This window comes from Bison bison, unplaced genomic scaffold, assembly GCF_000754665.1.
Source record: "Bison bison bison isolate TAMUID 2011002044 unplaced genomic scaffold, Bison_UMD1.0 scf7180017864180, whole genome shotgun sequence".
In the NCBI taxonomy this organism is placed as follows: domain Eukaryota; kingdom Metazoa; phylum Chordata; class Mammalia; order Artiodactyla; family Bovidae; genus Bison; species Bison bison.
In genome coordinates this window covers 1,734,401-1,750,513 of record NW_011494752.1, presented here as the reverse complement: position 1 = coordinate 1,750,513, position 16,113 = coordinate 1,734,401, and the positions used below count along the sequence as shown (strand labels likewise).

General features: G+C 44.1%; 2 protein-coding genes across 2 annotated transcripts; both read right to left on the bottom strand.

Annotated features, from left to right (window-relative positions):
- Positions 1 to 4,133: 4,133 nt before the first annotated feature.
- Positions 4,134 to 5,249, bottom strand: LOC104990802 (keratin-associated protein 29-1). Its single transcript, XM_010843120.1, has one exon. It carries the CDS (start codon positions 5,214 to 5,216, stop codon positions 4,134 to 4,136), a length of 1,083 nt encoding a protein of 360 aa, XP_010841422.1. The 5' UTR covers positions 5,217 to 5,249.
- Positions 5,250 to 11,331: 6,082 nt separating this feature from the next.
- On the bottom strand, positions 11,332 to 13,455 carry LOC104990475 (keratin-associated protein 16-1). Its single transcript, XM_010842558.1, has one exon. The coding sequence runs from the start codon at positions 13,417 to 13,419 to the stop codon at positions 11,704 to 11,706; it is 1,716 nt and encodes a 571-aa protein (XP_010840860.1). The 5' UTR covers positions 13,420 to 13,455; the 3' UTR covers positions 11,332 to 11,703.
- Positions 13,456 to 16,113: the final 2,658 nt, after the last annotated feature.

Genomic DNA, 16,113 nt, shown 5'->3' with positions numbered 1-16,113 from the left:
TTCAGTTTTTTAAGGAATCTCTACACTGTTCTCCATAGTGGCTGTACTAGTTTGCATTCCCACCAACAGTGTAAGATGGTTCCCTTTTCTCCACACCCTCTCCAGCATCTATCGCTTGTAGACTTTTGGATAGCGGCCATTCTGACTGGAGTGAAATGGTACCTCATTGTGGTTTTGATTTGCATTTCTCTGATAATGAGTGATGTTGAGCATCTCTTCGTGTTTGTTAGCCATCTGTATATCTTCTTTGGAGAAATGGCTGTTTAGTTCTTTGGCCCATTTTTTGATTGGGTCATATATTTTCCTGGAATTGAGCTGTAGGAGTTGCTTGTATATTTTTGAGATTAATTCTTTGTCCGTTGCTTCATTTGCTATTATTTTCTCCCATTCTGAAGGCTTTCTTTTCACCTTTCTTATAGTTTCCTTTGTTGTGCAGAAGCATTTAATTTTAATTAGGTCCCATTTGTTTATTTTTGCTTTTATTTCCATTACTCTAGGAGGTGGGTCACAGAGGATCCTGCTGTGATTTATGTCAGAGAGTGTTTTGCCTATGTTTTCCTCTAGGAGTTTTGTAGTTTCTGGTCTTAGGTTTAGATCTTTAATCCATTTTGAGTTTATTTTTGTGTATGGTGTTAGAAGGCAATGGCACCCCACTCCAGTGCTCTTGCCTGGAAAATCCCATGGACGGAGGAGCCTGGTGGGCTGCAGTCCATGGGGTCGCTAAGAGTCGGGCACGACTAAGCGACTTCACTTTCACTTTTCACTTTCATGCATTGGAGAAGGAAATGGCAACCCACTCCAGTGTTCTTGCCTGGAGAATCTCAGGGACGGCGGAGCCTGGTGGGCTGCCGTCTATGGGGTCACACAGAGTCGGACACGACTGAAGCAACTTAGCAGCAGCAGCAGCATGGTGTTAGAAAGTGTTCTAGTTTCATTCTGTTACAAGTGGTTGACCAGTTTTCCCGGCACCACTTGTTAAAAAGATTGTCTTTTCTCCATTTTATATTCTTGCCTCCTTTGTCAAAGATAAGGTGTCCATAGATGCGTGGATTTATCTCTGGGCTTTCTATTCTGTTCCATTGATCTATATTTCTGTCTTTGTGCCAGTACCATACTGTCTTGATGACTGTGGCTTTGTAGTAGAGCCTGAAGTCAGGCAGGTTGATTCCTCCAGGTCCATTCTTCTTTCTCAAGATTGCTTTGGCTATTCGAGGTTTTTTGTATTTCCATACAAATTGTGAAATTATTTGTTCTAGTTCTCTGAAAAATACCATTGGTAGCTTGATAGGTATGTATTTTATAATTAGTAGTTTGTATCTGCTAATCCGAAACTCCTAATTTATCCCCGCCCTCTCTTTCTCCTTTGGGAACCACATATTTGTTTTCTATGCCCATGAGTCTGTGTCTGTTTTGTAAGTTCATTTGTGTCGTATTCTAGATCCCATATATAAGAGATATCACAAGATATTTATCTTTCTCTTCCTGACTTACTTCACTTAGTATGACAATCTCTAGATCTATCTATGTTGCTACGAAAGTCATTGTTTCATTTCTTTTTATGATTGAGTATGTATATATACCACATCTTCTTTATCCATTCATTAGAACACACACATCTTAAGTTCACCATCTTATATGGGAGAGGTTGATGGTGCACTGAAACAATTACAATAGTATCAAAAATCACTGATCACAGATCACCACAACAAATACAACATTAATGAAAAAGTTTGAAATATTGCAAGAATTACAGAATGTGACACAGAGACACAAAGTGAGCAAATGCTGTTGGCAAAATGGCACCTTTTTGACTTGCTCGACACAGGGTTGCCACAAACCTTCAGCTTTTACAAAAAATATATTTGCAAAGCACAATAAAAAAACAAGATATGCCTGTCTTTCTCAAAACGTCCCTGTATTTTTAAAATTGCTCCCCTACCCAGGACATAAATGTAAATAAAGATTTAGTTGTAAGCATGGCTCAGTAGAGCAATATTTATAATTGGAGGTTTGTATGTTTAAGGAACAAGTTCCAGCAAACCTAAAAGGAGCTAATAAATGCCTTGATATTTAAACTGTTGCCAGCCATAGGAGATACAAGGCTTCGCAACACACCTTTTACCCTTGACATGTTTAAAACACACAGTTTTGTATGTTGGCAAGTGGCCAGTGAAAAACACTTACTTGTACAACAGAAATTCATAACAGGAAAGTCTTAGAATAAGATAGACTTAGATGGGTCAGAAAACCATTGCAAGATAAAATTTGAAATTTCTGATATGTCAAGGATTCTGGTATTAATACTCAAATTATTTAAGGAGATGTGATTCCTTAAACTTACAGTGTAAGAAACATTGTTGAAAACTCTGTTCAGGACTGAGCTAAGATGCATTCCACTTACCTCATCCCTCCTCCAGCATGACCGAGGAATTTACATGGACGATGTGGGAGAGAGGCTTTAGATAGAGCATCCATCAATATTTCATTTCTAAAAGACATTCCATCCATGGTAATTCTTTTGCTCTATCAAGGTCCCTCTCACCCGTTTTTTCTTCTTTTTTAATTTTCTGTTTGAATTTCAGTTGCAAATAATTGAATTATTTGTATTCCTTATGAGGCATATTATCACTTTTGTCCTTGCAAGTTCCTTCTTAATTTTTTCTCTATATACTTATATATCAGTTAATTTAATTCCTGCTTTCCTTATGCCTCATTCTCTTCCAATAGACAGCTATTTTATTCTGTTTAATGCATATTCCCCAGCAGACAGCCTTCAGACTTCATCTTCACCATGAGCTCTCCTTGATCTCTGCCTGTCAGTCCACATTTCAGGCTCACACTACAGATTTGGGCTTGCCCTCCTCCTTAATTGTATGAGTTAATCCCTTTTAATAAGTATATGTATGTGTGTGTGTGTGTATGTATGTGTATATATATATCTTCTACTGGGTCTGTTTTTCTGGAGAACCAGCCTAACACAATACCGCATGGAAGGAATCACCACATGTTGCCTACCCACTCTTTGTTCTCCTTTAAAATTTATGTCATCACAGAAATGCCACAGTGAACATTTTCCTATATGTCCCTTTATGATTCTGTGTAAGAGTTTGGGGGGGTTGGTTCTTAAAATGCTTTGCACACCCAGAGCCCCTTGTTTAAAGGGGAGGTCAGATCCTCTTCAGGAAGGACTCTGTTCCACTGCTACAAGTATGCACTGTGAATCTTCCTCTAAACTTTCCCCCAAAGAAAACCAACCCAAAGAACGAGTATTTGAATTCAGTAATTACATGCTAGAAATAACAAAACTCAGTCAAAATTTCCCTTAGACTAATTGTCTTTAAAACTGTCTCTTAAAATGTCAAAAACATAGCAAATATCTGCTAAAATTTTCTAAGCAGTTTTAAATTTCATTTAAATTTGCCATTAGGTGTACTAATGGCTAAAACCAGTTTTAAGTGACTTAACCCTTAATTATTTTCCATAGCTGAAACCTCATATTTATTTTAATCTATGGCTTCCTTGGACCATTTCTGTCTTTGCCTTCCCCAATCTATTCACTGTGGGGAAACTGAGGTGACCCAACTCAGAAGAGCTCTTGGTGGTGTCAAGGTTGTATATCCTTGCTCCTTTCCAGCTTGAGCATCTATAATCCTAGACACAAACCACCCTTGCAGACCAAGGCAGACACAGTGATTTGGGGGGCCCAAAGTCATTGTGTTCAAACGGGACCTGAAGGAAATCTACATGTAATATATTGAAAGGAATAAAAGCATATGAGAGTCTTACTCGTTATGCTTAACCAGACACATTTTTATTAGCAGTTGTCAGCAAAAGAGTCTCCTTAAAAACTTGGCAGCATCCAAAGCGGGGGAAAAGAACTGGGAGGAAAGGCTTTGCTGAAGTGAAATGAAATGATAACACCAGGAAAGGCAAGCTACAGCATGGGCCATGCTGGCTGAAAGGTTATCCTCTATGAGAAAGGACCTCAGGATAAATTTCCTCACCAATACCTGGAGGAAATGTGGGACTGGACTCAGAAAAGTTAGCAAGCCAGCAGTGGTTGTGCTCAGCCAGAGTCAGGCACCACGGCTATGCATTTGTAGAAAGCAGCAGACTTTAGAGGAGGTGCTCCCTCAATGAAATGTTGCCTTGCAGAAGCTGGACTCATAACTGGGTTGGCAGGAAGTCGGCAAGTAGGTGCCAGCTTTGCAGACACTTGGGGTATTTGGTCGGAAGCAACTGGAGCCACCACTGGCTGATTTGCCGAAACCCGTCACACAGCAAGCTGGCTGGCAGGAAGGGGATTGGCAGCCACTTTGATTGCAGAAAGTGGGTTCACCACCAGTTGGTTGGCCAGAAAGCACGGTGCCACAGGAAGCTGGTTCACAAGAGTTGTTTACAGAACAAGGAGGCTGTCTGTTAGCAGCTGGCTGGCAGATGAAGGATGTGCATAGTGCAGATTGGTAGTGAAGTGTCTGGCAAGGGAAGGTCACACAGCATGCAGGACTGCAAGAACGGAACACACAAGTAGATAGCTGGCAGGGAACCGGTATACAGGGAACCGTTTGGCAAGGCTTCAAAATGTAGCAGATCGGTTGGTAACAAAATGATTTGCAGGGCTGATCTTCACCATGAATGGGCTGACATGAACCCCCATGGCAGCAAGTTGGCTGGCACAGATTAGCCGCACAGACAGTTGGTAGGCAAGAAGTTTCAGGACAGGAAGTGACTTCAGGGGAGGCTGGCTGACAGGACCCAGCATCACAGCAGACTGATTGGTCACAAGCTGCCTGGCACAACTCAGATGTGTAGACACATTCCTGGCAGGAGCTTTGTTGGCAGGGGCCGGGTTCACAGCACTTTACCGAACTGCCGGTGGATTCCAAACAGGAGGGCTGGCATGAGCTAACTGGACCAGGAGACTGACCAGTGCCAGTTTCATAGCAGGCTGTGTAGGAGCAAATGGGTTGGCAAACAAAACCCACACAAAAAGTTGCTGGAAGGCAGGTAGGTTGGCAAGAAGCAGGTTCACAGCCACTTGGGGCACTGCCATATGGCTGACAGTTTTCTTGGCATGTAACCAGCTGCCATGTTCTGCTCCGACAGGAACTAGGCAAATGGATACCATGTTGGAAACTGCCACGACTGGAGCATACGGAGGTGGCGGGCACAGCTGGGATGGCAGTGGCGTCTCCAAGGCAACAGCTGTCCCCCATGGTGCCAGTGCTAACCTTCTCAAGAGGCTGCAACCTCAGTATACCTGAGTTTGAAAAACATCTAATACATAAGGGCTTTTATAGTCCTTTGCTAGGGGTGTTGGCACAACAGAGCATCTTTCCTTGTTATTGTTTCCACCCATTTGCATATAAACATCTGATTAGCAGGCTTCAGGAGCCTGGGAGACATCGTTCCCAGTTTAAGAATTCATCTGTTCAGAGAAAAAACCCATAATTCAAAAAGAAACATGCACCCCAGTGTTCATTGCAGCACTATTTACAATAGCCAGGTCATGGAAGCAGTCTAAATGTCCATCAATAGAGGAATGGATAGAGAAGATGTACATGTATACAGTGGAATACTGCTCAGCCATAAAAGGAATGAAATTGTGCCACTTGCAGAGACGTAGATGGACTTAGAGACTGTCATTATAGAGTGAAGTAAGTCAGAAAGAGAAAAATATTGTATATTAACACATATGTGTTGAATCTAGAAAATGATATGTACTTAGTCGTTCAGTCATGTCCGACTCTGTGACTCCGTGGACTGTAGCCCGCCAGGCTCCTCTGCCCATAGAGACTCTCCAGGCAAGAATACTGGAGTGGGTTGCCATGCCCTCCTCCAGGGGATCTTCCCAACCCAGGGATCAAACCCAGGTCTCCCGCATTGCAGGCAGCTTCTTTACCACCTGAGCCACGAGGGAAGGCCAGAAAATGGTATAGGTGAACTTATTTGCAAAGCAGAGATAGAGACACAGACGTAGAAAATAAACATATGGATACCAAAGGGAAAGGAGTAGGTGGGATGCATTGAGAGACTGGGATTGATATATATGCACTACTACATATAAAATGAGCTTCTCTAGTGGCTCAGAGGGTAAAGCGTCTGCCTGCAGTGCAGGTAGACCTGGGTTTGATCCCCGGGTCAGGAAGACCCTCTGGAGAAGGAAACGGCAACCCACTGCCCAGAAAATCCTGTGGATGGAGAAGCCCAGTAGGCTACATACAGTCCATGGGGTCGCAAAGAGTCGGACATTACTGAGAGATTTCACTTCACTTCACATTTAAATAGATAACTAATGAGAACCTAACTATATAGCACTGGGAACTGTACTCAATGCTCTGTGGTGACCAAATGGGAAGGAAATCCAAGGAAGAGGGGATACATATATATATACCTGTGGCTGATTTACTTTGCTGTACAGCAGAAACTAACACAACATTGTAAAGCAACTATACTATAATTAAAAAAAAAAACTCATCTGTTGAGTTGGGGGGTTTTCACAGCCGAGTTTCGGTTCCTTGCCACTGTGTCTGCTGCTCTGAGCTGAGCTGACTCTTTTATAGCTTGTTCTCCAGCCTCTCTGAAGCAGAACTCTTCCTGGGTTAACCTCTCATCAAGAGGCCACAGCCCACTCTTCCACCAGCAATGCAGTTCCACACCATTTAGACGATCAGGAAGTGAAGCCCTGACCCAGTTGAGGGATGATAGTAGAGATGGCAAACAGAAAATCAAGGGGTGCCTCCCAAGCGATACTTCAGTGTCTCCACCTCTTTCTAGAATCTTCCTGTTTGGTTTCCTGAAACTCGGCTTTACTGGTACCACTAATAATCAGAACACTAGTACTGGCTTCCATTTATAGTGTTGACCGAAAAAATAAACACACAACCTAAAAGTTAAGAGTCATGTTTTATTTGGTGAGCATTCTGAAGACTTCACACCTGGGACACGGCATCTCAGATAACACTGAACAACTGTTCCAAAGAGGCGAGGGAGGAGTCGAGATACATAACAGCTTTTGCAACAAAAGGCCAGATAGTCAGAACGTGAGATCATTATTGTTAATTAAAAAAAAAAAACAGACATATCAAATTAATGAAATTAGAGCTTTTCTATATATGGGAAGATGCAAAGTCTGGACTTACTGAAATCATTCCTTTGAAATGCACCCCAGCTATCTGGGGCCAGTACCCTGTGTTTTCCTTAGCCTGTGTCTCCTCAGGATGCACTGTTAAGGCTGGCGGCAGCATATCAGGGCAGCTGTAATGTGGTGGTCTGATGGCTGCAACATCCTTTGTTTATTGACATGGCAGGCAATATTTTTTATTCATAATAGCATACTTACTATGTACCAAGCTCTTGGCTGCATTTTTCATTGAATCTTTGCAGTGATCCTACTTAGCAGATACGATTGTCACCATTATGTTAGAGGTAGCAAAACTAACTCAGAGAGTTTAAATCATGTTCCCAAACTTATGCCAGTAATAAGCGGCAGAAACCCCTAGATTCAAACCTAGGTTGGGCTGATCCCCAAACCTTTTATCTTAACCACCTGTTTAGACCTCCCAACTTTGGAGGTGGCGAGGAAGACTCTAAAACAATGATTGAAGGCTGACCAGCTGCGCTGGTTCAAGCACAGGTGGTCTAGGTCCCATGCTGGGGATGCTCTGCCCACTCCAGTGACTGTAACCATCAGCTAGATCAAATGGGTATCAATATGCCCAAAGACAATCTTTTAATCTGTAAATTTAAAACTACAAAATGTTTCATTAAGAAAGATTAAACTCATACTATGGAGTTGACAGCATGTCAATTCTATAAATATGAAACACAATAACTAGAAGTTATATAAGGACATCTCTGCAAAGAGGCTTTTGTGTTAAATCGACCTTATCCAAAAGAGATTCATGAGTGACTTTCCCCTTCTCCTTTGGGCTGGTCCAGGCTCTGCATCACTGACCAACTTCAGCATCCCACACTCATCCAAGTCCTGCCCTGGTTCACACTGAAGATACAAGATGGGATACAGATCGTGGGTTTGGGGTGCAGATTGGGCTTGTCTTGATTTCTGGCTCTGCTGCAAACTCCGTCTGCTGGACATGTTAGCTCATTACCCATGAGTTCAAAGTACTGAGAGTTAATCAACTGCATGGCTACTGCTCAGGTTATTTTTGTTATTATAGTCTGCCTCACAATTTTCAAAGTACCCATTACAAAATGGCTTCTCTTCATTCTTGCTTTAAAACAATGAGAAATTTTTCTGATCACTATGCCTGAAAAATCCTCACCCTTGTCGTAAAAATGTGTTTCTTCAACAATTGCTTTTCATGCTATGGCATCAGTCACTTCTTTTGCCCTCCATCTCATTTCTACTCATTTTAGCATCTTGCAGACTTCAGAGATCACTGCCCTATGTTTTATTTCTGAAAGTCTACATCCCAAAACTCTCATCTGTCAAGGAGAACTACTTTTGGTCTTACCAAACAGGTCAATCAAAATGAGAACATGAACATATTTGAGAAAGCATGAAAATTTCAATCTGAAAAACTGTAATACCCTATACCCATATATACCACGTTTACTGTTTCAAAGTAATCCATTTTTACATCAATTTTTCTCTGATTCTGCTCTTACCTCCCTTCTTGGTAAAGAAACATCTCAATAGGTTCAAAAAAGGGCACAAACTTTCAGCTCTAAAATGAATAAAGTCTGAAGATCTAATGGAAAGCATGGAGACTATAGTTGATAACTCTGCATCATATAATAGAAATTTGCCAAAAGAACTTAAGTGTTCTCACCAAAAAAAAAAAAAAAGGTAAATATGTGAGGTGATGAATGTGTTAGCTAGATGGGAGGAATCCTTCCACAATATATATGTATATCAGATCACCACAGTGTACACTTTAAATTATCTCAAAATTTTGTCAGTTCTTTGTGAATAAACTGAAGGGAAAAAAAAAAGCTCTCAATAGAAACAACTTTGGTTTTGCTATGGTTCAAGGCACTAAAGACATCTATAACGAAGGACTGTTGTGGTCACATCAAGAAATAGGCTGATGCATTAAAAACACAAGCTTGGACAGAACTGGATTTTAATCATTTATGTTACTTACCAGCTGTGAATATTCTGAATTTTGTGTTTGTTATTTCCTTGTGAATAGATAGATTGAGATAAAATTGTATATATAGATATGTAATATATTTTATAATATATATTTTTGTAAATATATGTATATACATGTGTATATACATATATGTATTTGTGGGTATATTGTTATTGAACTTTAAATATACATATGGCCTCTGCAGGGGCTTCCCAAGTAGCTCAGGTGGTAAAGAATCCACCTGCAATGCAGAAGATCCTGGTTTGATTTCTGGGTTGGGAAGTTCCCCTGGAGAAGGGATAGGCTACCCACCCTAGTATTCTTAGGCTTCACTGGTGGCTCAGACAGTAAAGGGTCTGCCTGTGATGTGGGAGACCTGGGTTTGATCCCTGGGTTGGGAAGATCCCTTGGAAGAGGGAATGGCAACCCACTCCAGTATTCTTTCCTGGAGAAACCCCATGGACAGAGAAGCCTGGTGAGCTACAGTCTATGGGGTCGCAAAGAGTTGGACATGACTGAGTGACTAAGCACAGCACACAGCATGGCCTCTGGAGCTTTTTCTATCAGTCAACATTGCAGTGCTAAGGTTCACTCATTTTGTGGCACGTAGCCTTTGTCCAGCTGTTCTCACTACAGCATGATATTCTATTGTGTGAATGAATATACCACAATTTTCTTATCTGTGTTAACAGGCATTTGGATTGCTTGTCCTTCATATTCTTCACCTGTAAAATAGGGGAAAAGAAATCTTACCTCACAGAATTTCTATGATTTACATGAAACACTGGGTCTATGTTAGGCAGAGAGATTTAAAAATCTGGACAACTCATCTCTTGACTCTGGAAGGAGATAAAGATAGATCCCAATGGCTGAATGAGACAGTAACTTGAATCCCAAAGTGCAGGACAAGTTTCACTTTTGAGTTTCTCCCTCTGTCCTTGTCTAACCCAATGGCTCTCAAACAGGGATGATTTTTGCCCCTCCCCTCTGGAGGTGGGCAGTTTTTGCCAATGTCTGGAGCCATTTTCAGTCACCACACTCAGAGGATGTTACTAGCATCTTGTTGGTGAAGCCAGGGATACCACTTAATATCTTACGATACAAAGAACAGTCTCCACAACAAATAATTATCCAGCCCAAAATGTAAATGGTACCAAAGTTGAGAAGCCCTGAGCTATTTCCTCTTGTAATTAGGATAGCCCAAGCTGCACCTTGAGGACAAGGGATAGACCTTTGACCCATGCACTAAGTACAAGGGGTTTAAAGAGACTACTTTAAATAGACTCTGTCCCTACAGATTGAAAGAAACATATGGAGTCTACATAAAGAGTGTGTCCTATAGAGACTGAGATAACATATCAAAGCTCTTGTATAAGAAATCTAGGTTACTTTCTTTATTGTAAGTATGACCTCCCCACTTGTTTTCATCCTATTGTGGACCCCAAAGCCCTTGGTTTCCCCCTCGTTTTCCCTATATCCAAGTCCATGTTTCACCATTCGGGTCTCCACACCGAGGCCAGAGGGACATTCCAAAACCCAGTAGTCTTCATGTCACTGCCCTGCATATGATCCCTCAATACCTTCTCATCAGCCCTGCACCAAACTCAGACGACTCTGTCTAGCACACAAGGCTGATGAGGGCAGGCCACTGTTTACTTATCTGACCTCAGAGTTCACTGCTCTTCTAAGCACACCTCTGCCCACACTTTGCTTAATGAGTAGTGTGCTTACAAGCTCCATCCAGTTGTATATGTTTCCTCTGCCTAGGAAGCTCTTCCTTCCTAGGTTCTAACTGGTTAATTCCTACTTGTGCTAAAAGATTCAGCTTCATTCAGTATTATCTCTCCCAAGAGTAATTCCCTGTTTCTCTCCATGCCCTGCCGAGTTCACAGTACCGTATGCTTGCCTCTACCCCAGGACTTAGCACAGTGGGCGAAGTAATTGCCTCTCTGCCTATCTCCCCATCAGAGAATAAGCTTCCTGAGAGTGGACTGAAGTGTCTATCTTTTCATTCCCAGAATTCATCTCAGTCCCTGGCACCTAACAGCTATCTAGCAAAGCTTCTTGGATGGAGGGAGTGGGGGATGGATGGATGGATGGATGGACAGACGGATGAATAGATGAATAAAGCTGCTCTCAAAGATGAAGCAAGTCAGCTGATGAGAATATGACGTGAACAAGACATAAATGAGAAGTGTCTGTTACTTCAACTTTAACCATGTTTATTGGACAGTTAAATATCTTTACATCATGGAAGATGTCTCCAAGGAAGAGGAGCCCACACAGCAAGGGAGCACATGCATGAGGACAGAAAAATATTTATTCCAGGAAAGAGACTTGAGATGATACAGCAAAGAAGACTTTCTCAGCTCAATGGCAGTAGCAGAAAGGGACCCAGAATGTCCCCATCTAGTGCCCAGGAATCGCCATTTGGGCCATTAGGAGACTGACATTTCTGATGAGTTCTTTGAAGCATAAGCAAATGGCAAGTGATGGTGCAGAAAGAAAAAGATTTTAAGTTAGAATGAGCTTTGGGGAAAGCAGACAAATTTTCTATCTAGCCGGAGGCATGCGTTGCAGGAACTGGTTGGCCAGGGCTGGTTCAGCAGTTGGTAGGCTTGGTGGCAGCAGGCTGGCTGACTGCAGCCTCGTGGGTGGTGGGGCTGGTGGGCTTGGCCTCAGTGGGCTGGCAGGGACTGGCCTCTGAGACCTCCGTCTTGCAGGGAGTTGAGTCAGCACAATCCGGTTGGCTGGAAGTGGACTTTTTGCAATCCCGTTTGCAGGAGTCAGCATAAGGCAAGCGGGAGCAGACCGAGCGGTAAGGGACAGAAGTGACGCAGGCTGGACGGCGCAGGATGGAGCAATATGGGCGGTAGCAGGCCGGGCGGTAGGAGATGGATGTCAAATATGGCTGCCTATAGGTGATGGGTCCAGAGCAGATTGGGCGGCAAATCGGGCGGTAGGAGATTGAAGTAGTACAGGGTTGTTTGCAAGAGCTGGGTATGTAGAAAGTTCGCGAGCAAGTTGGCTGGCAGACGGCAGATGCAGAAGACCCCGGGCGGCAGGAGAGAGGCCGGCAGGACGGAGGCTCACAGGAGATGGACCGACTGCGCTTGACTACGTAGCAGGTAGGTTGACATGGCCTGGGCACACAGACACTTGATAAGCAGGGGCTGGGCTCAGAGCAGATGGGTTGGCAGATGCTGGAGACACAGCAAGAGGGCTCTTGGCAAGTGCTGGAGACACAAGGTGGCTCACAAGGGCTTGAAACACAGCAGACCGGACGGACACAGATGGGCTCACAGACCAGAGACACACGTGTGGCTGACTGGCAGATGCTGGGCTCTGAGCAAGATGGCTCACAAGGACTGGAGTCACAGCAGGCAGACTGGCAGCTATTGGCCACAGAGCAGATAGATGGACAGCATCTGACACCAGAGGACACAGGCTGATAGCAACTGGGCTCACAGACCACTGGCTGGCAGCAGCTGGGTTTGCAGAGGATGGGCTGGCAGGAAGTGGGTACGCAGAAGACTCGTTGGCCAGGAGGGACCTCACAGCACACAGGCTGGGCACAGCTGCTCACAGAGCAAGAGGGCTCACAGATGGTGGCCTCACAGCTCACAGGCTGGGCACAGCTGCTCACAGGACAGGCAGGCTCACAGATGGTGGCCTCACAGCTCACAGGCTTGGCACAGCTGCTCACGGGACAGGCAGGCTCACAGATGGTGGCCTTGTAGTACACAGGCTGGGCACAGCTGCTCACAGGACAGGCAGGCTCACAGATGGTAGCCTCACAGTACACAGGCTGGGCACAGCTGCTTACCGGACAGGCAGGCTCACAGATGGTGGTCTCATAGCACACAGGCTGGGCACAGCCGATTACGGGACAGACAGGCTCACAGATGGTGGCCTCACAGCTCACAGGCTGGGCACAGCTGACTACGGGACAGGCAGGCTCACAGATGGTGGCCTTGTAGTACACAGGCTGGGCACAGCTGCTCACAGGACAGGCAGGCTCACAGATGGTGGCCTTGTAGTACACAGGCTGGGCACAGCTGCTCACAGAGCAAGAGGGCTCACAGATGGTGGTCTCACAGCTCACAGGCTGGGCACAGCTGCTCGCAGAACAGGAGGGCTGACAGCATTGTGGGTCACAGCTGGATGATCCACAGCTATCTTGACAAGTCACCAGTTGCCACGTCTGGCTCCGGCAGGAACTGGGCAAGCAAACAGGCCCTCTGTAGCTCACCTCAGTGGAGCAAAGAGAGATGGCTGGCACCGAGGGGCATTTCCTAGAGCAGCAGTTTCCAGACATGGTGGAGTTGCCTCTGCTCCCTTGCCAGTGCTGAGAGGTTGCTGCCTGACTGGGGCAGCTCTCCAGAGCCCTCACTTTTATACCCCCAACCCTGGCACGTGCTGTTTTGAGCCCCCACATCTTTTCCTCATTGCTGTTTGGGCCAGTTTTCAGAGAAACATCTTATTATGCCACGGTTTGTTGATCTGGAAGCTGTTTACCTACCCATAAAGAAGCTATTTGTTTATTGACTTGCTAACTTTGGAATCCTTGGAGCTACAGGTCATCTTGAAATAAGCATCATCGCCTCCAAGCTGAATGATCTGCATTTCTGAGCATCATGAACAAAGGAAGAAGAAAGGAACTTATAATTTAATCATCTTCTAGTCCTTTGCACAGGCCCTGGGCAGAACACAGAGGGTGTCCACATGAATAAGACCTACTCACCCACTGTCATGGATCTCACTGTCTGATGGGCAAGCATACAAGTAAACTCACTACAACGCAACAATAAACTCACCAATAGACATAAAGGGATTAGCAGAGAAGAGCAGCGGTGAGCTCTGTGGGAGAGGAAATATCTGAGCTGCACTTTTAAATGCTGCACTTCACAACGAAGATCTCATTTAAAATCATCAGAAATCCCATGAGGCAAGGATTCACCTCCATCCTCATCCCCCTGATTATAGGTGAAGGAAAAGAAAGGGAGTTAGAATCAGAAGGTTTGTCACTTGCTAAAGATCACACACAGTTTGCCCACTAATCTAGGGCTACTCTTCTTCCCCTTCACCATCCTGTCTGGACAGACCTTTCTCAGGAGCCTCAGCCCACGACGCTGTCCTCCATCCTGTTTTTTGAGCAGCTCTCTCCTAGAACACTGGCTCGCCCTACCCCTGGAAAGCACTTGACCTAGCCTCTCTGCTTCTCCTCCCTCCTTTCCTTCCACCCGCCCCCACCTCAAGCATTCGGTAGACCTCCAGAATCTTTCTTGCCTTTGGTGATTTTAGCAGCTACTAAAACAACTCCTCTAAGATGTAAAGAGGAAAGGCAAGAGGTCTTTTGAGAAGACATTGTGAACAAAAACAAAGAACACAAATGCTTTCTCAAAGCATTTTGTCAGTGCTACCACTTGAGACAGACACCAGGTAAAAAATGAAGCCTAGGCTTCTAAACACCAAGGCCTGACACCCTTGCTGAATGAAGGACCTGCATTGTTTCCACCACATGCTTTCAATATCAGTGTAAGGCAGGCTCTCCTTTGGAAAAGTTGGACTATTATGGCAACTATTCATCATCCCTTCCTTCATTCATTAATTAATGTAGCCATTCAGACTGCAAATTTCTCTTTTATTCATCCATTCAACTCAGTCATCACTGGGTTCTGTATGAGGCATACAAAAAAAAATGACTTTCAATTCCTCCACAAGGAGTCCAAGTTTAGAAGAAAGACAGATATATACATAAGTAATTATGGGACAATACATGTATAAGTGTGACAGTACATGGATGCACTAAGAGTTACAGGGGGCACCCAGGAGAAATACAAACATGCTTTTGGGGAGAAGTTAGGGAAGATTTCTCAAGTAATAGGATGACCAAATTGAATCCTCAAGGAATAAGGCTAAAAAAGGGATGGGAAAGGTAGAGAAAGAATCTGCTATGGAAAACAAAGGCAAGAGCATGATACATTTGGGGAGCAACAAATGGTTCTATAGCCAGGATGAAAAGTACAAGGGGACAGAATAGGACAGTGACCAGACTAGAGTGGTTACTAGGCATTCATGAGAGACCTTGTGGACCATAATCAGAACTTGGGTTTTATACTGACACTTGGGAATTTTAAGCAACAGAGTAACTTGACCAGGTTTGACCTTCAGAAGGTCTCTCTGTCCCTGGAGAAAGGATTGGTGAAGGAAGGCAAGTCTGAAGGTAAGGAGATCATTATGGATGGGTCTGGAGTGTTTTAGTCGCTAAGTCGTGTCCAACTCTTGCAACCCCATGGACTGTAGCCCATCAGGCTCCTCTGTCCATGGGATTTTCCAGGCAAGAATGGAAGTGGGTTTCCATTTCCTTCTCTAGGGCATCATCCCAACCCAGAGATCAAACCCAGGTCTCCTGCACTGAAGGCAGATTCTTTACCAACCAAGCTACTAGGGAATTCCGTGGATCTGGGGCAATTACCCTAAAGTTTCATGTTATCAACCTGAACTGAACAGTGCCTTGGGACTACAGTAATAAGAGGAAGAATCTACAGAACTTAGTGGTTGAAAATGGAAGATTAGAAATATGAACTGCCATCCTTTGGGATGTGGCTCTCAGGCAGTAGGAAAGAAGACTTTGGGACAGCTTTGCAGAAGGTAAGGCAGAAGAGACATTCCCAAGATCCTGGTCCCCACCTTTCTAATTCTCTCCATACACATTCTCCTCAGCTAAGTCAGCAATGAAAATCCAAATGGAAATGGCCCTGCTCCCAACAAATCCTTTATAGACTCTCTTAGCAGAGAAACATATAGCATCATCTGTTTGGCCAGAATATCATCTCTCTAAGGAATTTTTGCCTTGGAAATGAACAGAGATCATTCTGTCATTTTTGAGATTGCATCCACGTACTACATTTCAGACTCTTTTGTTGACCATGATGGCTATTCCATTTCTTCTGAGGGATTCCTGCCCACAGTAGTAGATATAATAGTCATCTGAGTTAAATTCACCCAT